The sequence below is a fragment of the Theropithecus gelada genome, chromosome 8 (assembly GCF_003255815.1).
Source record: "Theropithecus gelada isolate Dixy chromosome 8, Tgel_1.0, whole genome shotgun sequence".
Taxonomy (NCBI): domain Eukaryota; kingdom Metazoa; phylum Chordata; class Mammalia; order Primates; family Cercopithecidae; genus Theropithecus; species Theropithecus gelada.
In genome coordinates this window covers 146,017,974-146,045,439 of record NC_037676.1, presented here as the reverse complement: position 1 = coordinate 146,045,439, position 27,466 = coordinate 146,017,974, and the positions used below count along the sequence as shown (strand labels likewise).

At 62.7% G+C, this 27,466-nt stretch overlaps 1 protein-coding gene across 4 annotated transcripts; it reads left to right on the top strand.

The window, feature by feature from the left end:
• Positions 1–583: 583 nt before the first annotated feature.
• Positions 584–25,241, top strand: SCRIB (scribbled planar cell polarity protein). Of its 4 annotated transcripts, XM_025395022.1 has the most exons (37): positions 584–797; positions 1,908–2,025; positions 2,130–2,208; positions 2,300–2,389; positions 2,500–2,556; positions 2,652–2,715; positions 2,924–2,998; positions 3,067–3,211; positions 3,648–3,766; positions 4,661–4,860; positions 4,932–5,098; positions 5,188–5,318; positions 5,400–5,525; positions 6,261–6,428; positions 6,956–7,378; positions 8,341–8,403; positions 9,011–9,100; positions 9,535–9,612; positions 10,585–10,908; positions 11,006–11,086; positions 11,178–11,453; positions 11,867–11,977; positions 12,083–12,376; positions 12,451–12,639; positions 20,577–20,687; positions 20,769–20,825; positions 20,990–21,064; positions 22,128–22,190; positions 23,094–23,201; positions 23,310–23,469; positions 23,542–23,689; positions 23,771–23,956; positions 24,043–24,185; positions 24,262–24,299; positions 24,431–24,505; positions 24,725–24,776; positions 24,857–25,236. In XM_025395022.1, the coding sequence occupies exons 1-37, from the start codon at positions 639–641 to the stop codon at positions 25,000–25,002; spliced, it is 4,989 nt and encodes a 1,662-aa protein (XP_025250807.1). In that variant the 5' UTR covers positions 584–638; the 3' UTR covers positions 25,003–25,236. The 4 variants fall into 4 exon arrangements, with proteins under 4 accessions (XP_025250807.1, XP_025250810.1, XP_025250808.1 ...); XM_025395023.1 differs by lacking the exon at positions 24,431–24,505 and having other exon boundaries at positions 637–797; positions 24,857–25,241; XM_025395024.1 differs by lacking the exons at positions 584–797; positions 24,431–24,505 and adding an exon at positions 1,043–1,180.
• The last annotated feature ends 2,225 nt before the right edge of the window (positions 25,242–27,466 follow it).

The following is a 27,466-nucleotide window of genomic DNA, read 5'->3' as shown; positions in this document are numbered from 1 at the left end:
CGGGCGGGCGGGCGTGGTCGCTTCCCGGGAGGAGGCCGCGCATTGAGATTCGTGGCCAGGGGTCGGCTGAAAACGGCTGCGGAGGGCGCGGCCTCTCGTGGGCTGTAGCTCCCGCAATCCCACGCGCGGGGCGGGCCTGGTTTCCCGGCAGGCTTTGCGCGGGGCCGCTACGGGTCCTCGGAGGCAACCGCGCGGGGCCTTCTGGGGGCCGCAGTCCGGGCGTACTGGGCGGCGAGGGCCGGACTCGGCTTCCCGACGGGCTGCGCGGCGGCCGGGTGGGTGTCGGCGGGGCAGTCCGGCGGGCAGCGGCGGTTCCGGTGCGGCACAGCGGGCGGACGAGCGAGCGGGACGAGCTGAGCGGGACCAAGCGGGATGCGGAGCCGCCGCCGCCGCTTCCCCCGCCTCCTGAGAGTGTGAGACCCGCCGGGCCGCGCCCCCTGCCCAGGCCCGCAGTCCGAGCATTCCGAGCGCGGGCCGGGCCCAGCGCCGGCCGCGGCCGCGTCCCCGTCCAGTCTCCGGCGGCCCGCCCCCTGCCTGCGCCCCCTCCCCATGCGCGGCGCCCATGCGGACTGAGCCCCGCCCCCCGGCCCCGAGCCCGCCGAGCGCCGCCGCCGGAGCCCGCGCCGCCCACCCGCACCATGCTCAAGTGCATCCCGCTGTGGCGCTGCAACCGGCACGTGGAGTCGGTGGACAAGCGGCACTGCTCGCTGCAGGCCGTACCCGAGGAGATCTACCGCTACAGCCGCAGCCTGGAGGAGCTGCTGCTCGACGCCAATCAGCTGCGCGAGCTGCCCAAGGTGAGCGGCTGCCCGCACCTGCCGCCCAAAGGCGCGTCCCCAGCCCCTGGTTCCGCCGGTGGCAGAATCTGCCCGGGCGAGCCACCGCAGCCTCCAGCCGGCCCTGCTGGTTTGCACTGGCCAGGTCCCCACCCCAGCCAGCCCCACCCTCCTCTCCCAGCCGCCCTGGGTGGCGCAGGTGGCAGCGGTCATCAGGTGCTTGCCTGGGGATAGCGATTGTCACCGCGCCTGGAGGAGGAGCCTCAGAATGAAAACCATAGGGATTCGGGGAGGTCGATGGGATTAGGGTGGAACTTGGATTCAGGTGACTGATGAGTACTACTTGTTGGGCTGTTCTGGAGATGGGGTCCAGGCCTCCTCTCCTTTTCTTCCTGGGTGCAGGGGTGAGTGGGGGAGCCCTCCTGATGTGGCCTTTGCACTCGGATCTGCTCGCTGTCCCTCTCTCTTTGTCCTTGCTTCTCATGGTCAGTTGCTCTCCTAAGGCTCCTCCAAGAAAGGAGGTGGAAACACAGATTAAAAAGTATCTCTTTTCTGGAGATGGGGTGCTGAGTGGCCAATATCTAGGGGTTGGGTGTCCCAAAGAATGTGACCCTGTTCTGGCCCTGGCAGTGACAGCACGGTTCTCCGTGGCCACCTGCAGGCTTTGCACATAGCACCATGCCTGTGGTACTTTGCTGTTTTTGTTAACGTTTTTGGGGGGAGCATTTGCTGAGTTCTTACTGCAGAACCACGCCAGGCTTGTTATTGGGATGCAGTAGCAGAGACCAGTGTGAGCCCCTGGAGGGTGACAGAAGTGGTTCGGGGCCTGGGTAGGCCGAGATAAGACACAGTGCAGGGGATTGGAGTTTTGTCTGGTCACCAGCAGGTGCCTTCTCAGAGCAGAGGCTGGTGTGAAGAGTGGAGGGAGGTGGACACAGTGGGCATGTGCACCGTGTGTTTCTTTGCTTTTCTTGCCACAAACGGGGTGTCATGGTTAGACCCCAAGATCCTGTGTGACCTGGAGCAGGCAGAGGCCTAGGGACCCTTGGCTTGTGATACCCACGTGTCCAGGAGCTCTTCTCTGCTCTGGAGTGGCCTCTGCCACAGAGTCCGTGTCCTCCCTGCCCACAGCCCTTTTTCCGACTGCTGAACTTGCGCAAGCTGGGCCTGAGCGACAACGAGATCCAGCGGTTACCTCCCGAGGTGGCCAACTTCATGCAGCTGGTGGAGCTGGACGTGTCCCGGAATGGTGGGGAGCCTGGGCAGGGGCTGGGTGGAGTCTGGGGAGTGTCTGCTGGGGCTGCAGACGTCCTGCAGGCCATGGCATCTGTCCACTGTGATCCTCTGTAATAGATATCCCTGAGATCCCAGAGAGCATCAAGTTCTGCAAAGCTCTGGAGATCGCGGACTTCAGCGGGAACCCCCTTTCCAGGTGGGTGGCAGCCTGTGGTGGGGTCGGTAGGGGCTGTGGATCCCACAGCCGTGGTCTGGTTGTCCGACAGCTTCTGCTTCCTCCCATCCAGGCTCCCCGATGGCTTCACTCAGCTGCGCAGCCTGGCTCACCTGGCCCTCAATGATGTGTCCTTGCAGGCACTGCCCGGGGACGTGGGCAAGTGAGTGCCCTCGCACGTGGACTCAGGGTGGGATGGGGGGCTTGGATTGGCCCTGCCCCTGCCACCGCTGCCTGCCTTCCTCGTGCCTCAGCCCTTGGTCTCTCTTTTAGCCTCGCCAACCTGGTGACCCTGGAGCTCCGGGAGAACCTGCTCAAGTCCCTGCCAGCGTGAGTGTGACGGGCATTCTCCCAACGGCCAGGGCAGGGCTACAGCCTAGGGACCAGGGCTGCATGGCCCCACCCCCACCTTGCTTTCTCTGCAGGTCCCTGTCTTTTCTGGTCAAGCTGGAACAGCTGGATCTGGGAGGCAACGACCTGGAAGTGCTGGTGCGCAGAGGCCTGACAGGGCGGAGACCGGAGGGCGGGCCACGAGAAGCAAGGGCAAAGAAAGGGGGACAGCGAGCAGATCCAACAGCAAGGGGCACATCAGGAGGGCAGGCGGGGGGAGCTGGGCGTGGGGCCATGTAGTCTCCTGGGCATGGCACAGCAGGAGGCCCTGCCCCACAGTCACTATTCTCTCTGTTCCTTCTTGCAGCCGGACACTCTGGGGGCTCTGCCTAATCTTCGGGAGCTGTGGCTTGACCGGAACCAGCTGTCAGCACTGCCCCCGGTGAGTCAGGGTGGGGCTGGCCCCCTGCTTCGCGCCCATCCGCACTCTGACTCTCCACCTGCCTGCAGGAGCTTGGGAACCTGCGGCGTCTGGTGTGCCTGGACGTGTCGGAAAACCGGCTGGAGGAGCTGCCTGCTGAGCTCGGTGGGCTGGTGCTGCTTACTGACCTGCTGCTGTCCCAGAACCTGCTGCGGCGGCTGCCCGACGGCATCGGTTAGTGTGCCTGGGGGTGCCCGGGTGGGGCGCACAGAGCCTGGCCCTGGGAGGAGCATGAGGCGTCGGGGCCATGTGTGGTATGGAACACAGGAGGATCCTGAGTCTGCCCAGGCTCTGGAAGCTGTGCCTGAGGAGGGGAGGGGAGGTGGGACCCTGGGGCAGCCCCGAAGGCTGAGGAGGCAGCTGGTGGTGCTGGAGGGGGCGGTGGAGCCTGTGAGGGCAGAAGGGTGGGCAGCGTCACTGGGGCCTGGTGTTTTCTCAAAGGAGGTTGGGTCAGGCTGTGGGGGCAAGGTAGGTAGGGTCCTCCTGAAGTATGGCGGCAGCAAGAGGGGCTGGCGGCCTCGCTGTTTGCCTTGAGAGCGCCTTTAGCCAGGTGGGTAAGGCATGTCTGGGGCCTGTGCTCAGCCGTGTCACCCTGTCTCCCCGGTGCCAGGTCAGCTGAAGCAGCTGTCCATCCTAAAGGTAGACCAGAACCGGCTGTGTGAGGTGACCGAGGCCATCGGGGACTGTGAGAACCTCTCAGAGCTGATCCTCACGGAGAACCTGCTGATGGTAGGGTCCGGCTCGGGAGGCAGAAAGGGCGGGGCCGTCGGGCGTGTGGAACAAGGGCGGGGCATCAGCCTGTGTGCGCTGCTGGGGGGTGCTGGTGGCAGCCTGACTCGTGGAGCCACTCGGGAAGGGCCCTTCTGTCAGAGCGGGAGCATGCTGGCCAGAGAGGCGGGGCAGCGAGGCCAGGGCAGGGCCCTTTGCCATTTACTGTGAAGAATCCAGGTCTCGTCTTTTCCGGCACATGTTGTAACACTGGGGAGTGATTGCAGAAGAGGCAGGGGTAGGAACTGATTTGCCTATAGGGAAGACAGGTGGGGAGCAGGCTGCTCCCCCGGGGCATCTCCCTGCCCCTCACGAAGCAAGGCAAACTGAGGCCCCGGGCCGGGGCTCCAGACGATGGTGCTGCCATCCCCAGGTTGGAAAACAGGAGCTAGCTGTGGGTAGAGTGTTCATGGGAGTTTCCATGGGGGCGTTCTCATTGAGGAGAGGGAGAAAGGGATTCTGGGGTTCAGGGCCCTAGGAAGGGGCTGGCCCTGAGCAGGCTGGAACTGGGGCCTGGGGCGCCCTAGGGATGACAGAGCAGACCAGTGAGGCACCAGACAGGCTCACAGGGTGTAGCCTCGCAGGTAGTCCAGGGAACCATGGGAAAGGGCCAGGGATGACTCTGGTGGGATGTTTTGGTGGTGGGGACTGAAGGTTGAGGTCAATGGCCAGAGCTTGGGGAGCAGAGGGCATGGAGTGGGGTGGAGACAGTCTCTGTGGTCGGCTCCCTGTCCAGGTCTCCAAGGGCTGTGAGGGACCCTGGCTGGAGCTGACCTGGAGTGTCTGTGCCCTCCCCCCAGGGGCTGTCATCTCCTTCCCACCCCTAGCGTCCTCTGACCTCCTCTTCCCGGCCAGGCCCTGCCGCGCTCCCTGGGAAAGCTGACGAAGCTGACCAACCTCAACGTGGACCGGAACCACCTGGAGACGCTGCCACCCGAGATCGGGGGCTGCGTGGCACTCAGCGTCCTCTCCTTGAGGGACAACCGCCTGGCCGTCCTGCCGCCGGAGCTGGCCCACACGGCCGAACTGCACGTGCTGGACGTGGCAGGGAACCGGTGAGTGCCAGCCTTGCCCCGCAGGCCAGACTGTGGCCCCAACGCCTGCTGACTGCCTGCCTGGCCTGCAGGCTGCAGAGTCTGCCGTTCGCGCTCACCCACCTCAACCTCAAGGCCCTGTGGCTGGCGGAGAACCAGGCGCAGCCCATGCTGCGGTTCCAGACGGAGGATGATGCCCGGACTGGCGAGAAGGTGCTCACCTGCTACTTGCTGCCCCAGCAGCCTCCATCCAGCCTCGGTAGGTTGTTGGCAACTGGTGTTTAGCGCGGGGTGGCCCTCAGGCAGGGCTCGGGGACCAGCCTGGGTCCTGACACTCACCTGCTGCAGAGGATGCTGGGCAGCAGGGGAGCCTCTCGGAGAGCTGGAGTGATGCCCCCCCGAGCCGCGTCAGCGTCATCCAGTTCTTGGAGGCCCCCACAGGTGATGAGGATGCTGAGGAAGCTGCAGCCGAGAAGCGGGTATGAGGGTGGGGACCTGGGGGGTGAACCTCTGCCTGACCCCTGCCCTGTGGCTGCTGCTCACCCCTGTCCCCACCGCAGGGCCTGCAGCGCCGGGCCACACCTCACCCCAGCGAGCTCAAGGTGATGAAGAGGAGCATCGAGGGGCGGCGGAGCGAGGCCTGCCCTTGCCAGCCAGACCCTGGGTCGCCCTTGCCTGCGGAGGAGGTGGGCGTGGAGCCACGGCAACCTGTGGTGGAGCTGTGGTGGTCCAGTCCGTCCTGGGAGTGGGGCTGTAAGGGCCAGGGCAGCACAGAGAAGGAACAAGAGATGAGGCTGATGACCGGATTTCGGGACATGGAGCTGCAGGGCCAGCTGGGTGAAGGGTGCCAAGGTGGACATGCAGGTTGTGCAGGGCAGGTCTGTGGGGCTGGAGTACGGGGAGAGCCAGAGGTGGGTTTCCCTGGGAGCACAGGGAATGGGGTTTGGTTGTTGGGAAGGGCCTCTGGTGGAACCGGCTAGGGTATCATCAGCACCTGGGAAGGGGTTTGGGGCTGGGACAGAGCAGGCCTGACTCTCCTCTCACAGCTGTGACATGCGTGCTGTGGGTTCCTGGGTGCAGCCAAACCAGTCGTCTGGGCTGGGGTAGGGTGTGTGGGGCCGCGCATGGGAGGGGAGGAGGCTCACATCGGGCTGGGATACTTCTGGGAACTTGTGTGGTCCTTGTTCGTTTTAGGAAAGGCTTTCATTGGGGCTGGGCTGTGGAACCGTGGCTTTGCCCACCCTACGCTTTGGAGGCATGTGGCTTCCTTGCAGGCTGGGCCAGGGAGCAGCTGTGACGGTGTGAGCCTATTAACAGTGCCTGGTCAGGGCAGTGGGAAGCTGAGGGAAGGACTGCCACATGAGGGGCATCCCAGGTGGCCAGCCTGTGAGTCGGGAGCCTGACCCCACTTCCCGCCGCAGGAGAAGCGGCTGAGTGCCGAGTCTGGCCTGAGTGAAGACTCTCGCCCGTCTGCCAGCACAGTCTCTGAGGCTGAGCCCGAGGGCCCGTCGGCTGAGGCACAGGGTGGAAGCCAGCAGGAGGCCACGAGTGCTGGTGGGGAGGAAGACGCCGAAGAGGACTATGAGGAGGTATGGATTGGCAGGAAGGGGGCAGGGGGCTGGGCCTGCTGGGTGGGCGCCGCCTCCCCTGCAGGGCCTCAGCTGGGGTCGGTTTTGGTGCAGGCAGTGACTGGGCCCTGCTGATGCTTGGGGGAGCTGCCCTGTACAGAGTGGCTGCGGGTGGTGCAGGGCTGTGCTGTGGGGGTGCCCTGGAGAGCTGCCACCCTAGGTGGGGTGAGGGTCTGCCCTGACAGCTGGGCTCACAGACCCTACCTCCACCCTGGACTCCCTTCTGAATCCCTGTGGTCTCCCTGGTGTCAGGCCTTGGTGCACCCCTTCGTTTCCACCTGGGGCGCCGTGTGTCTCCAGGATGAGCCCCTGGCCCTCTGCCTTTCTCAGGGCTGAGACACGTGCCCCTCACTGGTCAGTTAATGCTGAGTCCTCATGTGGCAGGGAGCCTTTCAGAGCCCTTGTCTGTGGCCACACTGCTTAGCAGGGCCTTCCTGTGGAAGCACAGCCCCAGAACTGGGGCCACCCTCACCCTTGTGTCTGCACAGCCTGCAGTGCATTTTGCGGAGGACGCACTGTTGCCCGGGGATGACCGGGAGAGCGAGGAGGGGCAGCCTGAGGCCCCCTGGACCCTGCCGGGCGGGAGGCAGCGGCTCATCCGCAAGGACACGCCTCACTACAAAAAGCACTTCAAGATCTCCAAGCTGCCCCAGCCGGAGGCCGTTGTGGCCCTGCTGCAGGGCATGCAGCCCGATGGGGAGGGCCCTGTGGCTCCTGGGGGCTGGCACAATGGCCCCCACGCACCCTGGGCTCCTCGGGCCCAGAAGGAGGAGGAGGAGGAGGAGGAGGAGGAAGAGGGTAGTCCTCGGGAGGAGGAGGAGGAGGAAGAGGAGGAAAGCAGGGCTGAAGAGGAGGCCAGCACTGAGGAGGAGGACAAGGAGGGGGCCGTGGCTTCTGCGCCCTCTGTCAAGGTGGGTGTCAGCCTCACCCCTGCCTGACCCAAATTCCCCTGGCCCTCCTGGGCACCCAAGGCTGCGGTAGGGGCAGGGCTGAGGACTGACCCACTGGCCCCTGGCCACCCGGAGAGGATGGTGGACATGTTGTGAGAGTCGGCATCGCGGCCACTCTCACCAGACCCCAGGCCTGCCCTGGCGTTGGTCTCAGTCCGTGCTTGGGGCCCAGGCCTGCCCTGGCGTTGGTCTCAGTCCGTGCTTGGGGCCCAGGCCTGCCCTGGTGTTGGTTTCAGTGCCAGAGGCTGCTCCGCTGGCCAGTATTTGCCCGACCTGCTGGCGGGCACAGAGTTCACAGAAAACAAGCGTGGCTGCCCACCCTTTGTGGGCCTCCGGGACCTGTCTGCACATGTAGTGGTCCAAGGGCAGGGTCTGTTCGTCTCCCAAGATCCCTGGGCTCTCCTGGGATCCTCCCTGCGTTAGGCACTGGCTGCAGGCCTGAGGCCCTGACGGCTCTGTTCTGCCTTGTCGGGCCCTCCTGAGGTGCCACACGGGCCTTTGGGGCACCAGTGTGTCCCTCCCTGGCCCTCAAGTCTCCTCCATGGCTCACAAAGGGTCTCACCTGCTGTCTGGGCAAACTCGGATGCCAGGGGGAGTCCCTGGGTCCCACTCCCCTTGCCCTTGATGACACCCCGACCCTGAGTGTGGGCCAATGGCATAATAGCTGAGGGGGCCTGGAGGGGCCACAGCAGGGAAAGCCGGGTGGGGCTCGGCTCAGCTCTGGAGCCCCTGGCGAGCCCTGCTTGTCCCCAGGTGTGCGGTGTCACTCACGTTTCCAGGATGGAGGCGCCCATGCCAGGGCAGTCGAGGGAGCTTGGTGTGGTCTCCTCTGTCCTTTCTGCTCGTGGCGGGGGCTGGGTGAGGCGGTGGTGGCGGTCTTGGCGGTGGCTAACCTGCATGCCTCGCTGGTCCTGTCCTAACAGGGGGTGTCGTTTGACCAGGCCAATAACCTGCTGATAGAGCCTGCTCGCATTGAGGAGGAAGAGGTCTGTACCGCTCGCTCTGCGCTCTGGCCGGGCCGCCGCTGGCCTCGCTTCCCGGGCTGGGGCTCGGTCTGTACCGCTCACTCTGCACTCTGGCCGGGCCGCCGCTGGCCTTGCTTCCCGGGCTGGGGCTCACGCCTCTCCCCGCCCCTGTTGCTTGAACGCAGATCCCTCCCAAAAGAGCTCTCAGATCGAGCTGGGCTCCAGGATCAGGACACCTCCTGCCTGGGGCAGCCTGTCTTGGCAGGGGCAAGCGGAGAGGCTGGTCTGACTCCCGTCAGCCGCCTGTGGCACTCTGAGCCTTACCTGCCTGCAGAGGCAGTGCAACCCTCACCCTCTGGAGGGTGGCGGGGGGCCTCGGGCCTCCATCACCCAGAGGTGGGCAAGCCCCGGCCCACCACGCTCTGCAGAGCAGTGCCCTCCTGCTGGGGTCCTGGGGCTTCTCCAGCTGGCATCTGTGCTGGCCCTGGCTAGTGAGTGGTATGAGGCCCCATTCAGCTGCCCAGGGAAAAGCTGGAAATAGCGTCTGCACGCTGGTGGGTTCTCCTGCAGAGAGCATAGGCAGCCGCACTGCGGCCCTTCCTGGACACCCCATTTGTTCTGTTTCCAGCTGACCCTCACCATCCTGCGGCAGACTGGGGGCCTGGGCATCAGCATTGCGGGCGGCAAGGGCTCCACACCCTATAAGGGGGACGACGAGGTGAGCACTGCCCAGGAGGGCCTTTGCACTGCCACCGGCCCATCCCCACCGTAGTTCACACCAGTGGCACACAGGCCCCTTGCCCTGAGAACACTCACACACTCCGCGGACATGGGTTGGGCCCAAGGCACCAACTGTCGTGGGATCCCAAAGTCCAAGGGCAACCTGAAGGTGCCTGGGTCTGTCCTCCCTTCGCAGCCCCTCTTCTCTCACCAGGTGCCTGTGTACCAGGCTTGGGGCCACGAGCCCTTTCTCGGGGTTGACCTGCTCCTTCCCTGGCACTCAGGATCCCACAGTGGCCGGAGCGCAGTCCTCCTGCTGGCCAGGGCTAGGGGCTGCTGGGAGTGGGTCTTCCCCTCCTGGGTCTTCTGCAGGAGGAGCAGGACCACGGGCCCCTCTCCCTGGCTCCTGCCAAGCTCATGTCTGTGCCCTAGGGCATATTCATCTCTCGAGTGTCCGAGGAAGGCCCTGCGGCCCGGGCTGGAGTCCGCGTGGGTGACAAGCTCTTGGAGGTGAGTCGGGAACCTCTCAGCCCCGAGTGGCAGCTGTGCCCTCTGGAGGTACACAGTCCCTGGTATTAGTGTGCTTGGCTGTCTTCTCCTAGCCTCCCCAAGAGTTCCAAGCACAGGACACCAAGACTTCTGGGTGAAGCCACAGAACCTGTAAACCCCAGGAGAGAGCCACCTGGGTAGGAGCCCCCTGGGCCCTCCATTGTCACCCTGGCTCCCATCTAGTGCCCTGGTTGCTCATCTTTGTTCTTTGGGTACAGGTGTGTTTTTCTACCAGTGGGTAGGGTAGCAGCTGCACTGGGCACAGTGGCCTTCACAGGAGGGGCCGCTCCTGGGCTGACCGAGAGGGGTCAGGCTGCTGGCAGGTCTGGTGGGGTTTGGACCCCATATGGGAGCCCTGGAGCCCCCGCCTGGGCACCTGGCTGTCCAGCCTGGGCATGGGCATCAGGGGGCTCTAGAGAGGTGTGCGCCCTTCTTGTAGGGACACAATGAGGACAGGCGAGGGCCCTGGAGCCCAGCCAGGAGGCGTCTGCCCAGGGCTCAGATGCTGCATCTGCTGCCCAGCTCTTCTCCTAACCTTTGCATGGGAACTCCTGTTGCTGGGTGTTGGGGTGGGGTGTGGGTCGGTAACCCAGCGATCTCAGGTGTGTGTGGGACTGCTCAGATGGGCAGGAGGTATCCAGGAGCAGGGCCATGTGTGTCCTGGCCGTGGGGGCATCTGCCTGCCTACCGTGGCCAATCTGTGTCCTGGCCCTTGGGCTGCCCACACGGGGTTTCTGAGGACCTGGTAGGGCAGGGGTTAGTGGTGCCCACGAGGAACCTTGTGGGTGAAGGTATAGGGTGTCAGAGCGTGGGGCCTTTCCCCTTGCCCTGTGCTTCAGTCTCCCCATCCTGAAGGGAGCGTCTGCAGCCCCCAGCGTGTGGCTGTAGGTGGCTGCACTGGGTCCTGACATGCACGTGGCCTCTGGCCCGCAGGTGAATGGCGTGGCTCTGCAGGGCGCCGAGCACCATGAGGCCGTGGAGGCGCTCAGGGGGGCAGGCACTGCCGTGCAGATGCGAGTGTGGCGGGAGCGCATGGTGGAGCCTGAGAACGCGGTCACCATCACACCTCTGCGACCTGAGGACGACTACAGCCCCCGGGAGCGGCGGGGAGGGGGGCTGCGCCTGCCCCTGCTCCCAGCTGAGAGCCCTGGGCCCCTCCGTCAGCGCCACGTGGCCTGCCTGGCACGCAGTGAGAGGGGGCTGGGCTTCAGCATTGCTGGCGGGAAAGGCTCCACGCCATACCGGGCTGGTGATGCGGTGAGGCCAGGGCTCAGGGCCAGGGAGGGCTGCTCCAGAGCTGGCAGCCGCACCCCAGCCTCACCAGCAGCCCTTCTTCCTTCACGCTCCCCTGCAGGGCATCTTCATCTCCCGCATTGCCGAGGGCGGTGCTGCTCACCGTGCGGGTACACTGCAGGTTGGCGACCGTGTCCTCTCTGTGAGTGGGGATAGGGCCCCACCCTGCCCCGCCCTGCGCCCTCTGTCCCATCCTACCCTTGGGCCTCCCTGATTCGGGCATGCTCCCACAGATTAATGGAGTGGACGTGACTGAGGCCAGGCATGACCACGCCGTCTCCCTGCTGACTGCTGCCTCCCCCACCATCGCCTTGCTGTTGGAGCGGGAGGCTGGGGGCCCTCTTCCTCCCAGTCCTCCGCCACATTCCTCCTCACTCCCCACCGCTGCTGTTGCCATCACCAGCACCACCACCACCAGCATAACCACTGCCATCCCCGGGGAGCCTGGGTTGCCAAGCCTGGCCCCCAGCCTGCTGGCCGCCACCTTGGAAGGGCCATACCCAGTGGAGGTGAGACACAAGCCCCCACCCAGGCACCCACCCAGCTTCAGCCGTGGGCACTGGCCCTCCCAGGACCTGCCCTCTTGCGGCCCTGCAGTCTTCTCTGGGTGGGAAGCCGGCCTGCTCGCCCTTTCCCCTGCAGCCCCTCGAGGCGGGGGCTCTGCCCCACAGCCAGATTCCTCAGTGTGGTCCCCTTGACACAGTCTCCCGGCCAGCTGCATGGCCACAGTCAGCAAAGATGTTGTCCTCATGCTGTGTGCCTGCCTGGGCAGCAGAACACTGGTGGCGCAGAAACCCCCGTGGGCACATCAGGGCAGCCCCCGCCCACCGTCCCCACGGACCAGGATGGACTCTTGGGAGCCCTCCCACACCCTTTCCCTGTCCTGACCGAGGCCTGTCCTTGTCTCGCCCCGTATCCCCAGGAGATCCGTCTGCCAAGAGCTGGGGGCCCTCTGGGGCTTAGCATTGTCGGAGGCTCCGACCATTCCAGCCACCCGTTTGGTGTCCAGGAGCCTGGTGTATTCATCTCCAAGGTAGGGCAGCCCATCCGGGCGGTTCTGTGAGAGGCGTACCCATCCCAGGTACCAGCGCAGGTCAGCGTGGCCTCAGCCACCAGCTGCCACCCTTCTCCCTGACAGGTGCTCCCGCGGGGCCTGGCCGCTCGCAGTGGCCTAAGGGTTGGGGACCGCATTCTGGCAGTGAACGGGCAAGACATGCGGGACGCCACGCACCAAGAAGCAGTCAGCGCCCTGCTCCGGCCCTGCCTGGAGCTGTCGCTGCTGGTGCGGAGGGACCCGGCGCCCCCGGGCCTACGGGAGCTGTGCATCCAGAAGGCACCCGGGGAGAGGCTGGGCATCAGCATCCGCGGGGGTGCCAGGGGCCACGCCGGCAACCCCCGCGACCCCACAGATGAGGGCATCTTCATCTCCAAGGTGAGCCACCCCACCCCAGCCCGCCCTGGGTCCCACCCCCCAACAGGTCTCTCCCATTCCACATCTCCCCACAGGTGAGCCCCACAGGGGCGGCTGGGCGTGACGGTCGGCTGCGTGTGGGTTTGCGGCTGCTGGAGGTGAACCAGCAGAGCCTGCTGGGCCTGACGCACGGTGAGGCGGTGCAGCTGCTGCGTGGTGTGGGCGACACGCTCACCGTGCTGGTCTGCGACGGCTTCGATGCCGGCTCCTCGGCAGCCCTGGAGGTTAGCCATCCCGCCCTGGGAACCAGGCCTCCCTCTGGCCTAGCTCAAGGTGGTGTGAACCGCTGACACCTCTCGGGGCGGGCAACGGGTCCTCTGTGCCCCTGGGTCTGGGAGGTGCTCTGCGGCTCTGCATCAGCCGTGAGGGGTAGGGAGCTGGAGGTAGGGCCCTCCTTTCCTTTCTGCTGAGCTCTGGCTAATCAAGCTGTCCAGAGGCCCAGTCCAAGTAGGATGAGGCATGTGAACGGATGGGGGGAGGGGCATGAGTTTGGGGCACACTATGTGGTCTGGTCCTAAAAGCAGCTGAGCCACTGGTGACTCCTGCAGAGTCCCACCAGGCTGCTAAGGGATGTCTCCGAGCCCTGCCCAGAGCCCACCAGCCAGGCAGACTCCTCGGGAGTCTGAGGGTCCCCGCTCCTGTGTCCAGTGGCACCTTTCTCCTCTCAGCCCGTCCTTGGGCCATGCCTGACTCCAGCGAGCCCCTCTGGTGACCCTTCAACAGAGAGCTCCCTCCCCAAGATCTCCTGCCCAACTGCTGGTCCGTCACTCCCTGGACTCCAGAGCAGAAGCCCAGCCTGGGAGTTGGGATGTGAGGTGGGGCCCGGAGTCCTCCCTGGCAGCACGGCCTGAATCCTGGAAAAGCCTGGCCTCTGTCAGGGGGCTCCCATCTCCCTCCCGTCGTCTTCCCCATGCTATCCCAGGGGGTCTGCAGCAGGCCTCAGCAGCTTCCAAGGGCTCTTCACCGGTGCCAGGGTGTGCAGGCTGGCTTCCCACCGGAGTGGGCTGCAGGGCCGCAAGAGGGTGGGTCCTGGGAGGTCCGGCACCCATAGCTGAAGCTGGGTGGATGCCTGGGCGGGGGCATGTGTCTTCACCTGGAGGGGCCACCTGCTCCTCCCAAAGGGTATCCCTGCTTTTCACACAGGTCCACAGGGGGCAGGTGACTGTCACCTCTCCCCACCAGCACACATGGCTTCCTCTCCGTAACAGCCTCTGGGGTGGGGCGGCCCCTCACGTGGTTCTGTCTTGCAAGGGATGTCTGGGATGGTGGCTTTAGGCTGACAGCCACGGAGTGTGTCCTGACCCACAGCCAGCGTGGGGGCCCCTGGTAGGAAGTGCATTCGTAGTTTTCGCTCCACAGCTAGACTTTGGGCTTGGGGCGGGCTTGGGGCGAGCTTGGGGCGAGCTTGGGGCTGGCCCCGGACCAGCCCTCACCCACCTCCCCTCCTGTCCTTGAGGGAGTCCTGGTGGTTTCCGGGGAAGGATTTATCTGAGGACTCAAGCCCTGAACCATCTGGTTCTCAGAAAGGGCCTTGCCTTGTATTTACTTATTTTAAGTAGATGTCTAAACATGTTTTATTTGATACATTTACTCATGAAGTTTTTGTTAGAGAAAGAGAGAGCATGCGCTCCCTTGGGGAAGAGTGAGGTATGCAGAAGGCAGGGCTAGCGCTGTGTCTGTAGCCGGCATGCGTCCACGTGCGGCGCTGCTGTCGCCACCGGTTTCCTTGCATCTGGCCGGGTCCCCCACAAGCCTGCCGTGACACACCAGAGGGGCAGGGGTCTCAGATCTCACACTCTGGCCCGCGACGGACGGAGCCACCACACCCTCCCTGGTGTTGGGGGCAGATACTGTTTCTGCTGTGTTGGGCAGGCCAGGGGCCCCGAGCAGTGGGGCTGAGAGCTGCGTCCAGCTCCCCTTCCCCATCACGGCTGCCTCTTTCCTGCGTCCGTCCGTCTTCCCGGGGGCTCGTCGTCCGCCCCAGCACTGCCCTTGCTCTCTGTTGTTGCCCTGGCTCCTGTCCAGCGCCCTGGTTACTCATCTTGGTTCTGTGGGTACAGATGTGTTTTTCTCCAGCTCTTGCTTATGTTTTTCTTTAAAAAATGGGATCTTTTGAGTTACAAAAATCTCAATTTTTAAATTAAGTCTTACGACTCCTTTATGACTTCCGGATTCTGGTTTTTTCCTTGAGAAGATCTTCCCTACTGCAAGATTACAAAAACATTGTCCCATTTTCTTCTAGTATTTCTGGAAGTTTAAACAACATACAGCTCCGTGGTTCACCTGGAATTGCTTTGGCGAGGTCTCGCTTGTCACCTAGGCTGGAGTGTGGTGGCACAATCACAGCTCACTGCAGCTTCCGCCTCCCGTGCTCAAGCCATGTCCCCACGCCCAGCCGTGGAATTGCTTTGCAAGTAACTGGATGCATAGCTGTTCCCGCAGTATCGATTGAATAGTCTGTCGCTTCCCCAGTGATTTGGGGGAAATGTGGCCTCATTGTGTTCAGTTCCTGTGGGCTCCAAGCTCTGTTTCTGGATGTGGTCCCAGGGAGTTGTGAGCTGCTTCTGGGCCACGCGTTTAAATGCCTCACTTTGTAGCAGGTCTCATACCTAATCCTCATCGGCAAAGTCACCGATTCCTTTTTCTTGTCTTGAAAAGTTTCTATGGTCATGTGTTTTCTCTTACAAATGAACCTGCCGAGTTCCGTGCAAAAACCGACTGGAATTCTAGGGTTTCACATACATGTATGTATATACACATTTTGAGAAAGGGTCTCACTCTGTCACCCAGGCTGGAGTAGTGGCGCAGTCGCTGCTCACTGCAGGCTCAACCTGCCGGGCTCAAGCGATCCTCCCTCCTCAGCTTCCCAAGTAGCTGGGACTACAGCCGCACCACCACACCTGGCTCATTGTTTTCTGTAGAGACGGGCTTTTGCCATGTTACCTAGGCTGGTCTTGAACTCCTGGGCTCAAGTGACCTGCCTACCTGACCCCCCAAAGTGCTGGGGTTCCAGGGATGAGCCCTGCGCCCAGCCTTGGGGTTATCTTTATGTTGAGTTTTTCTCCAGGGTGTCCCCAGGTGGCTCTTGCTTTCCTGGTAATGCTCATCAGTCCTCACCTGGATTTATAAGTCTGCTTCACCTCTTGGCAGAAGCCCGGTCACCCTTCCCACCTTGGGCCTCTCCTGTTTCCCCTCCTGCAGAGCCGCTGGTCCTGTGGAGGTGGGGGCTTGCTCTAAGGGACTTTCATCTTAGAGTGTGACATTTGCTGTAGACTCTTACAACGTTTTTTAAATTGATTGGGGGGGTGCTATTTCTATTTATAACCTGTAAGAATTGTTATCTGAAGCGGGTGTTGAGTTTTCTGAAGTCCTCTTATCTGCTAAGTAGGGTTGGTTTGGCCCATGGAGGTTTCATCAGCAGGCTTGGGGCTTGAGAGAGAGGAGCGGGTTTCACACATCAGGAGTCCACGCCATGTCTAGCTTCTTGGCTTCCCACAGAAAGCTCGGCAGCCGTGGCGCGGCCAGGCCTGTGCTCCCACGGGAACTTCTGTTTCTGACTCCAGAGCATGGGCGTGGGGGGGCTTCAGTTGGTGACCCTTCCCCATTTTGCTTAGGCCACTGGACTCATCTGTGTGTGTCCGCCTGGCCCTGCGGGCATCTGTTTGCCCGTTGAGTTCCGTAACTTTCTTCTCACTATGCAAGCCCCTCTTAGCATTGGCTCAGGAGTGCCTGCACGTCCCCAGCACTCTGGAGCAGTGGCCCATGTTTGTTTGTCAGAGCTTAAGTCTCCTGCATTCTAGTACTGTGCATTTTTGGGGGTCATGCATAGTTCATCTAAGCCTGGCCCTCACTTGCTGTCGGGCCTTGGGTGGGCGCTTGACTTTACTCCTCAGTCTCCTCGTCTGTACAATGGGTCACCCACGGTGCCTGCTTCTCGGGGTCGAGAGGATTGATTCAGTAAAGACCTGCCTCGCCATATGGTCGGCGCCAAGACCCCTGCGCAAACCTCGGTGGCTGTGCGCTGTCTGAGAGGACTTGCCCGCTACCCCGCGTGTTCGGCATGAGGATGCAAGTCCTCTCCCACTGGGCCCCTCCTTTGCAGTCACCTCCCTCTCGGCCCTGCTGTCCGTGTCCTCTTCCTCCTGGTCATGCTGACCAGGGTCCTGTGTGTTGATGGCCTTTTCAGAGCCAGCTTCTGAATACTCATCAGGACCACCTCTCCCTTGTCGTCATCACCATTACAAATAAAACTTCAGAAGAGACTGCCCTTTCTGTTGGCATTTCCTTGATTTCCGCTCTCAGGAAGAATCCTTCAGTCTTTCCCACTGCATCTCCGGCTTTTAACGTTTCTGCAGATCTGTCGATAAAGAAGAGATCACTAGCTCTGTTTCTGTCCTGATGTGAGCTCCCGCAGGAAAGACCTAGGAAGATCAAATGCTTGGTTCTTCCCTTTGTCAGTTTTTAGAATAACAGGCTGGGGCCCTGGAATCTTCCAAAGGTGGTTCCTGAGGTGTCTTTCTGTTTTTAGGGTTTTCGTGAACTCATGAGTCTTTGTTTTCCTGATGGGTTTCAACATAGTGTTCCCTTGATGTCCCTTGATCAGGCAACGAGGCCCTGCATCCCTGTGGCATGACCCTGTCATTCCTCAGCTGCTTTGACAAGGCATTCTTTGTATCGCCTGTCCCAGCCCTGGATTCCACCATTTTTGTGTGGGACCTCGCCCCTCTTGGCGGGAGCTGGGTGTAGAGCTCCTAGCCGTGGGACCTGGCCCCTCTCTGTGGGAGCCGGGTGTTGGGCTGCTAGCCGTGGGACCTGGCCCCTCTCTGTGGGAGCCGGGTGTTGGGCTGCTAGCCGTGGGACCTGGCCCCTCTGGTTGGGAGCTGGGTGTAGGGCTCCTAGCCGTGGGCCGGGTGTGCTCAGGACTCAGGCACTGCCTGTGGCCTCTGCAGCAGATGGAGACTGAGAGGTGGATGTTTTTAGAAAGAGAAAAAATCATGAGTTTGTACTGTTATATTTAACTCATTTAAGATTACAGGGTTTTTACTAACTTTTGTGATTTTCTACTTTTTCTCATGAAATCTTTCCTTAATTTCAGAATTAGCTGAGTGTGGTGGCATGTGCCTGTAGTCCCAGCTACTCAGGAGGCTGAAACAGGAGGATCACTTGAACCCAGGAATTTGAGTCCAGACTGGGCAAGACAGACTCTTAAAAACAAAAGCAGCAACACCAGTGGTACGACTGAGAGCAGGAGCGTGGAGAGGGGCTGAGTTCCTGGCGGCTGCTTCCTGACGGTTCACCCTGCTGGGACGTGCAGTCCGCATCCTGTGTTCTCAGCCACTTGAGATCATTCTGTGGGTTTGCTACCAACTTGATACACAGTTGGGCTGATTCCTTTCAGCTTTTAGGGTGACTTTTTAAAAATCTTTTTTTTTTTTTTTTTTTTTGAGATGGAGTCTTGCTCTGTCGCCCAGGCTGGAGTGCAGTGGCATGATCTCGGCTCATTGCAACCTCCACCTCCCGAGTTCAAGCAATTCTCCTGCCTCAGCCTCCCAAGTAGCTGGGATTACAGGCGTCTGCCACCACAAAAAATGTGTTTCTTAATTGTGTAAATATTCACATGGTTCCAAAGCTTAAATTATATAGAGTCACTTCAGAAGACCAGCCTCCATCTCTGTTCCGAGGCCACCATCTTTATTCATTTTGGTTTATTCTGCCATTTCTTTCTGAAAAATATAAGCACATACATAAATGAATTTTAAACTTAGAGAAAAGTTGCAAAAACAGGACAAAGAACCTGTGACACTCAGCCCTATTCATGACTCAGCCACTGCGCGGGATGCGCTCCGTTGCGGGAGCCTCCCTCTAGTCTCCTTCGGGTGGAGTGTGCCTGTCTCTGCTGATTCCTCTGACCTTGACGCTTCTGGTGGGCATAGGCTCTCCCTGCTTCCGGCGGTGATTGCCCCCACGCTGGGTCTGATGCCCTCACAGGCTTCAGCGTGTGCATCTTGGCCGGGATTATCACAGAGCTACCATGTGTCTCTGTGCCTCCCACCAGGGCTCACTCTGATGCTCTGAACCACGAGGTCAGCCAGGTTTCCCCCTGCAGTTACTCCTGCCCCTTGAAATCAGCAAGTGTGGGAGGTACTTTCAGAGCACATAACAGGCTGTTTCTCATCCAGTTTCACCTGTGAGCCTCAGCACCTTGATGGTTCTGAGCAGGCCACGAGGTGGTTGGCAACAGTCCTAACCCACCACTCCCACACTCATCAGGCAGCTTCCTGCCACCGAGCTTTCCCTTTCTCCCAGTTTACGTGTGTCTGCTTACCTGTTCGTGTGAGCTCACGAGGGAGCCCATTTCATTAACAAGTGAGCTTCCATTTTATTTCATGGGCAACAGCTGTTTACCATCATAATTTATTTTGATGCTTAAATTGTCCCAGACTTGGCCCACAGAGGGGCTTGAGGACCTGAGTCATTCTGATACAACCTCCCCCCTCAGCACCTCCTCACCTTCTGCCTCCAGCCTCCAGGATGTGCTGGGCTTCTCTCCTTGCCCTGCCCAGCCCTAGAGTCGGCCATTTCTCTCAGGAGCGCTGGATCCTTTTAGTGGAGAGTGACACTTAGAAGCTGCGCTCTGGCCCTGGACCTAGCGTTCTTGGGGCATCGTCTCAGGACCTCCCGGGGGCCAGAACTAGGGGGTAAGGGGGCATGCCAGTCATTCCCGAGGTTATTCCTGGAATGATAGAAGAGGATGAGCTCACCCGTGGCTGTCAGAGTCAGCACCCTGGTCTGCCTTTTCTGTGTTTGCGCAGCTCTCTCTGACAAGAGAGGCCGGGCTGCCTGTGACCTTGCTTCCCACTCTGCCAGCCCCCCTGCCTCTCTTGGACCCGTCCAGTGGCTTTTTGACTTAAGTTATTTCAGAAACTGAGAAGACAGGCACCTTGTTTGTTGTTTGTCCTCCTAGTTCTGTGAGAGCCTGAAAGACATAGTTAAGTTTCCCTGTATAACTGTGCTTTTATGACGCGCTCGTGTTTCTACTAGTGTGCTTTCTGTGTTTAGCTGCTTCCTTGTTGAGCGCTTACAGTTGATGATGATTGTATCGTCATTGTAAATGGCATCTTCTGTGGTGACAGCATCCCTCTGCCTGCTTGACAGCTGTGACCTCACATCCTGTCTCCCCTGGCCTGAGCAACCCCTCTCTGTGCCTCCCGTGGGTTTGCCTGCCCTCTCTTTGCCTTCCCCTTACCATTTCAGTTGTGTTTTTAACCAGCAACAGCATGGGGCTGGGTTTGTCCTTCAGGCCACATTGAGAGCGCCTTGATTTCGCAGGGACCCCGTCCACGATGAGCGTGATGAACAATGCCTGTCTCCACTGTGCTGCCTCTGCTGGCTGCTGGTGGCGGTGGGGACTTGAAGCAGTCCCATTGCACCCCTTGGGCTTGGAAGTGAGCTCTTCCCATGGTTCCGTCTGCCCGTGTTAACCCCAGCTCAGGATCCAAGTACATCTTGTGTCCAGCCAGAAGCCCCTGCCTGTCCTGGTCCTGTCTCCTTGGCCCTCCTCTGCCCTGCCTGAGTTCCCTGGGCGCCTTTCCTTTCTAGACTCCCCCTCCGCCCTGCCAGTCACTGGCTTGGGATAGGTCATTGAGCTCTGTAGAGTGCAGAGCTGGCCAGGCCTCCTGCATGGTGTCCTTTGTTTCAGAATCCCTGCCCAGCACTCACGCTGGGGTCTGGAGCCAGCCTTTCCACCTGAGGGGGCCACTCTGTGCCATCAGTTCCAGCATCCACTACTCACGCCCCTCCTTCCCCCATCTTGATGGCTGTCAGTTCTTCCTGGGGGTGACTTTACATAGTCAGCAAAGTGGCAGGCATCTTTGCTGTGAAGAGATTGCTCTTCACAATCTCACCTAGTGCAGACATGACCACGTCCACAGCAGCCCTGTGAGCTGTGATGGGGACGGACCGGGGACAGTACTGCAGCATCCTGGCGGGGGGGTCCAGTAGAATGCCCTCCAAGGCTATCCCGGCCATGCGGTCAGCCCTGCTGAGGGATGCAGCTCCTGTGTTCACTGTTGCTGGCTATTCTGGGCTGGGGCCCCATCCTGCCCCAGAGGTGGGACCCAGGCTGCAGTCCTCACTTCTCAGCCCACACCCCTCTTCTCAGGTGTCCCCAGGTGTCATTGCCAACCCCTTTGCGGCGGGCATCAGCCACCGGAACAGCCTGGAGAGCATCTCTTCCATCGACCGGGAGCTGAGCCCTGAGGGCCCAGGCAAGGTCAGAGGTGCCTGCAGCCGGCAGCCCCAGGGCCAGGGAGCCCAAGGCCGGTGGTGCCTGACGGGTCTGCTCTGCTCACAGGAGAAGGAGCCGCCTGGACAGACCCTGCACTGGGGGCCCGAGGCCACAGAAGCCACGGTGAGTGTGGTTGCCCCGCCCCCTCCCATCAGGGCACTGGAGCGGGGTGCACATTGCCTGTGGGGTGCTGGGTAGTAACCCCCAGGACCCCCTCTCATGCCCTGTGCTGGCCGGGTGCCGCCATGGAGCTGCTCCTGCTAGTGCTGTGTCCACTCTGCCCCCAGGGTCGGGGTCTGCAGCCCCTGAAGCTGGACTACCGTGCCCTGGCTGCCGTGCCCAGCGCTGGTGGCGTGCAGAGGGTCAGTGCCCAGTGTGCAGTGCCCCCCACCTCCATCCTGTTGTCCTGTTCATCGGCCACCGCAGGACGAACGCCAGGGCCGTTGGGGAGGGAAGCTTTGGGCGGGGGCTGGGATGGGAGGAGGCCACGTCTGACCTGCAGGCTACCCCAGCCTGTCACGTGCTTGTCACCCTCATTCTTGACCCAAGCTATGTTGGTGCTGCCCCACCCCCACGCTGAGCTGCAGATGGGTGACATAGGCCGAGGACCTTCTTGTACTCACCGAGCAGGCCGGGGTGGCAGTGTGAGAGCTTCACCTGCTGGCTGGAGGCGGAGGCTCCTGGGGGATTGGGCAGGCACACGGCACCAAGGGGAGGACGGGCTGGAGCAGCTGGAGGGGCAGGTGCTGGGGACAGGCAGGAGGATATGCAGGCCCTTCCCTCCCCTTAAAGATACAAATAACCCTCCCAGAGGGTGTGCCCCGCCAGCCCACCGAATGTGAGTGACTGAGGGATGGGCTCCGCCAGACCCTTGCCCAAGCGGTGGAGTGGTAGTGAGGGGCCAGGCAGGGTCTGGGGCTGAGGCAGGCCATTCAGGGGCTCTTGGGACCTGACCCTGCCTCCTCTGGCGATGGACTACGCTGAGAGGGAGGCTCCCAGGAGGCTCTTCATCCTCATGAACAATAGCACAGCCATGGGGGCAGCGGTCAGGGTGCCACTTGAACCCTGAGGGCCTCACACCACAAGCAGGGGCTCCCCACCGGCATCTCTGTCCCCGGCCCCTCCCCTGAGCCCTCCCTGCTGTCTCCTCCGGCTGTCCTGTCTGCTCCCATCTCTCCTGCAAAGCTCCAGCCAGCACACTGCCGTGGAGACAGCAGCTGCCCAGCCCAGGCCCCCGCATCCTGTGGGGACGGGGACGAGCCCCTCCTTGCTGACCGAGTGTCTGGGGCGTCGCCTGGGCTATAGTCAGGTTGGGGAACTGAAGGGCTTCTGTGCCTTCCAGGCAAGCTCCAGGCCCCCCAGTCCCTCCTGCTGCGGGGCCACAGCCCTGCCCAGCCTCACCCCACCCACTGCCTACTTCTCCAGGTACCGTCTGGAGCAGCTGGAGCGAAGATGGCCGAAGCCCCCTGCTCCCCTAGTGGCCAGCAGGTGAGTGTCCCAGGTTAACGGGCGCACCCCATGGCGGGTGGAGGGCAGAGCAGATGGCTGCTGTGCACAGGGCCCCTCTTCCAGGGATGGGGTCGGGGCTGGCGTGGGGTGCCATTGACTCTGGTCTTCCCTCTGCTACCATGGGGCCTCCTGTGTGAGGACAGCCAGGGACACTTTCCTGGCCAGAGCTGCCTGGCGATGGGGTGGGGGGCCTGAGCGTGCTGTTCTTGGAGGGGCTTAAGCTCCTGAGACCCCGGTCAGTGTCTTGGGCCCAACGCCTCCCAGGGCCCACCTGCCGCACCCCTTCCTGCCTTTTGTCTGGGAGTCCTTGCCCCCCCAACTATTGGCACCTCCCCCAACACACTGCCACGTGAGGGTGGAGGTGGCAGCACCCATGAGACCCAGCTCAGCCCCTCATAGGCAACATGTCAGCCCCACCCAGGTCTCCTCTCTCTCTCTCTCTCTCTCTCTCTCTCTCTCTCCCCGCCCCCCCCCACTCCCTGCCTCCCCCTCCCCCACTGCCCCTCTCTCTCTCCCCCCTCCCCCTCTTTCCCCCTCCCCCCTCCCCCGTCTCCCTCCCCTTGTCTACTCCCATTCCTTGCTTTGTACCCCTGATCCTGCTCCTCTTCCCCCGCCACTGCCACCTGCCTTTTTTAGACAAAACCAGGGGTGATCCAGCCATTGGCTCAGGCGTGGCCAAGGGGCTCCCCAGCCCTCAGGGGCAGAGGTTGTCCCCACTCCGTGAGTGCTCTGTCCCATGGGTGGGGGTGGCAGAGCCTCCTTCCCTAGCAGGATGGTGGGTGGGGATCAAAGGCAGGCAGTGGGGACAGCCAGTGGCGAGTTGAGCACAGCTGCAGCCCTGACAGCTGCCCCAGCATAGCTCACAGGAGCCCCACCCCCCAGCCGCCTTCCCCGCCTTCCCCGGATGAGCTGCCCGCCAATGTGAAGCAGGCCTACAGGGCCTTCGCAGCCGTGCCCACTTCTCACCCTCCTGAGGACGCCCTCGCCCAGGTGTGTGGGAGCAGCACCCCTCCCTGCTGCGCATGGTTGGGGTGGGTGCTCAGGGGCCCCAGTGTCCTGGAGGAATGCCAGCCAAACCTCAAGGTGCGCTCCCCCCAGCCCCCCACGCCTGGACCTGCAGCCTCCCCGGAGCAACTGTCCTTCCGGGAGCGGCAGAAGTACTTTGAGCTGGAGGTGCGCGTGCCCCAAGCTGAGGGCCCTCCTAAGCGTGTGTCCCTGGTGGGTGCTGACGACCTGCGGAAGATGCAGGAGGAGGAAGGTGAGGGGCACAGAAGTAGGGTGGGGGCCGGGTCTAGGCTGGCCCGGCCTGACCCACCCTGCCCTCTGGCAGCCAGAAAACTACAGCAGAAGAGAGCGCAGATGCTGCGGGACGTGGCAGAGGCTGGGGCCGAAGCGGGGCTCGCCCTGGACGGGGAGGCGCTGGGCGAGGAGGAACAGGAGGATGAGGAGCCACCTTGGGCCGGCCTGAGCCCCTCAAGGTGAGCAGCCGCCCACCAGATGCCCCCGACTCACCCCACGTGCCCCCCACACACACACAGCACGTTCTGTCCCTTCCCCAGGCAGAGCCCCGCGTCCCCCCCACCCCTGGGAAGCGGTGCACCGGTGCGGACGGCCAAAGCTGAGCGGCGCCATCAAGAACGGCTTCGCGTGCAGAGTCCGGAGCCACCAGCACCCGAGCGTGCCCTGTCCCCTGCCGAACGCCGGGCCCTGGAGGCTGAGAAGCGTGCACTGTGGAGGGCAGCCAGGTAAGCCCCTGCCTGGGGTTCCCACCCCGCCCTGCGGCCTTTCCCTGCTCCTGCCCCGAGTCACCCCTGCCCACTGTTCTCTGCAGGATGAAGTCACTGGAACAGGACGCTCTCCGAGCACAGATGGTCCTCACCAGGTCCCAGGAGGGCCGGGGCATGCGGGGGCCCCTGGAGCGACTGGCGGAGGCCCCTTCCCCTGCGCCCACCCCGTCGCCCACCCCTTTGGAAGGTCCGTGGGTAAGGGCAGGTGGGGGGGTCAGCCTGCTGCTTGGGCTGCTTCCAACACCCGCTTCTTGTCCCCCTAGACCTCGGCCCCCAGACCAGCACCTCCCCGGGACGCCTGGTGAGGAGCCGGTGGCTATGCCCTCCCTTCACCCCCAAGGCATGGGGGGGGTCTGGCCTGCCCCCACCCCCGTGGCCCTCACCCCCTCTTCCTCTCACTCTCTGCCTCTCCCCTCACGCTGTCCTTTCAAGCCCTTGTCTGGAAAGAAGTTTGACTACAGGGCCTTTGCAGCCCTGCCTTCTTCCAGACCTGTCTATGACATCCAGGTACCTGGCCTCCAGGCCTCTGCATGCCTGCCACCCCGTCCGTGCCTGCCACCGCCTCCATCCGCTCCCGCAGGGCCTCCCCGCGTTCTGCCGTGGCCCTGCTTCTCCATCCCCCTCCCCCCTTCAGCCGGGCTCTGTGGGCCTCAGGGCTGGGAGCCCACATGTGGGTGGTTTGGGGCAGGGCTGGCGCCGGCCTGATCAACACTCTCCCCATCACAGTCGCCGGGCTTTGCTGAGGAGTTGAGGTCCCTGGAACCATCTCCCAGCCCTGGTGAGTTGGGGCCGGGCTGGGGTGAACTCCCAGGAGCCCAGCTGCCCTCAGCTCACTGCCCGCCTGTCCCTGCCCGCCAGGCCCGCAGGAGGAGGATGGAGAAGTGGCTCTGGTGCTTCTGGGCAGGCCCGCTCCTGGCGCCGTGGGCCCTGAAGATGTGGCGCTTTGCAGCAGCCGTCGCCCTGTAAGGCCTGGGCGCCGTGGCCTGGGCCCTGTGCCCTCCTAGAGGAGCAGGCGCCTCCCCCAGACTTGGGGTGGGGGCCCTGCCAGCTCCAGCACCACCCTTGCCCCAAGTCTTTTAACCTGGGTGTTAGCATTTTAAAGAGACCCCGCAGGAATTCTGGCCTCTGACTAACTGCCCCACCCCAGCCGAGACCTCGGCAAGACTGTAACTAGTGATGTTTGTACAACCAAAGACTCTATTTTGTGGTTTAAGGAGAATAAAGTTGACTACATTTTACCTCCCGTCTGCCTGTCCACCCCCCCGCCCACTAGCACAGACCCTTCCTGCCCTCCGAGGCCAGGCTGAGTTCCGAGGGCTGCACCCTCCCCTCCCTCCCACGTCTCCCGTTGCGCCTCACTGCGCACAGGTTGGGCCGGGCGGGCTGCCCATCCCCAGCAGGGCCTCCCCCAAGTGCCTGCAAACCTGTGTCTGCCAGCCGGGGCTCGGGACAGCCAGGGCCCTGGACTGTCACACACCGCCGCTGCCCCTCATGCACAAAGCACAGATGCCACACCGCGCCCTGGGGCACACGCTTTATTGGGGCTAGCACTAGAGGCCTGTGCCTGGCAGCTGCACACGCACTGGGAGCAGCACCTGCAGCTGCTCGGCTGGCGGCCACTGGACCTTGGTGACGAAAAAGAGGCGGAAGTGCTCCAGGCGCTGCTCCTGGAACTGCGTGGGGCTATACTCTGGCCCATCCGTGGGCCGCAGCAGCGACAGGTACTTCTCCTGCTCCAGCAGGCCGCGGCTCAGCAGTGCCTGCGCCAGGCCAGGCTGCACCGCCTCCAGCTGCCGCTGCACGGCTGGGAACAGGTCTACCTCACGCAGGTCGAACACCAGCGGCTTCCCATACCTGCCCCATGAGGCTGGTGAGGCCGGGGTGGGGCTGGGGGGTGGGGGGGGGTGTACCCGACCCTGCCCGCCTCACCGCAGAGCCCCCAGGAGAGCCAGCCGCAGCCTCTCCGGCTTCAGGTGCTCCGGGTTCACTGTGTCCACATAGTTGGTGTCCTGGTAGCGCAGGAAGGTGGCTGCCTGGCCCGAAGGGTCAATGACAAGAGGCCACCTGGGGACACCCGTTGAGTACTGTTGTCTGTCCAAACCCCAAATCGCCCACATCTGGCCTGGAGCACTGACCGGCCATCGGCGCGAATGCGGTTGCCCACATCTTTCATCAGCACGTCGTGCAGCTCGGTGACCTGGCACTTCAGCCCGGGCGCCTCTTCCTCCCCTGTAGGGGTAGCAGAGTGCAGCTGACAGGCAAGCCCAATGCTGGACCCCGCCCTGGGCCATATCTCCCAGCCCCCAGCCAGTGCCCCATGCCAGGCCCACCCTCCTGCGTCTGCTCCCGCAGCTCCAGCCTGGCCATAGCCAGCGCCTCCTCGGCCTTCTGGGCCTCCTGCCGCAGCCTGTCCACCTGGGCCTCTGCGTCCTTGATGGCCTGGAGAAGGGGGCCACACTGACAGTCGCTCGCCCTGCCCCACGCTCTGGCTGGAGAGGGTACCTGCCTGAGCCTCCTCCCCACCCCACCTCGAGGAGGCCACTGTTGACTGGTGACTCCCCATGTTTAAGAGGGAAAAACTCCAGGCCTGGCAGGGGAGGAGGGCCTGGGCTGGTGTGGAACAAGGAGAGGGGGTGAGGGCGCAGGGGCACAGCAAGTCCACCATGGGCTCCCACCTGCAGCGTGAGCTTGGTCTTGTCCATGCACCTCCACTCACACTGGTCGTGCTCTGTGATCCTCCGGCTCAGCTCACAGTATGCCTGTTGCAACTGGGTGGGTGTATGGGCAGGTCCTGGCAAGGCTGGCCCTGGCAAGGCCGGCCAGTACCCTCCGACCAGGTCACTCCTGGCCCAGGGGCCTGAGGGCACCTCCCTTCCTAGCTCTTCCCCCAGCTTCCTGGCCCTCCCTCGGCTCCCCCTCCTCCCCACTCTGCTCTCCCTTCTTTTCTGGCTCCTCCCTGAGGACACACTCACCTCCTTGTGACACTGCTGCTGCTCCCTGGCCAGCTGTTGGACCTTGAGGGTCATGCTAGGGAGCGGGAATGAGCTGGGGCAGAGGCTTCCGCCAGCGCCCCCACCAGCACCCCCTGCCCGCACTCCCTGCCAGTGCCACCAGCCCCCCGACCAGCACACCCTGCCCGCGCTCTCCGCCCACGCTCCCTGCCTGCGCTCCCTGCCAGCGCCCCTTGCCAGCACCCCCTGCCCACGCTCCCTGCCCATGCTCCCTGCCAGCGCCCCTCGCCAGCACCCCTTGCCAGCACCTCCCACACCCCTCCTGCCTGCCACACCGCTTGGCCTCAGCCTCCTTGTGCCTCTGGGCCTCCTGGGCCCGGCGCTGCTGCTCTGCCTCCATGTTCTGGAGCATGGCCTCCGTGAGGCTCAGGTCCCACGAGTGCAGCACGCTCGCCACGGTGTCCAGCGAGGCCACCTAGTGACAGACGACATTTGTCGGACACTCGGTGCTTGTTCT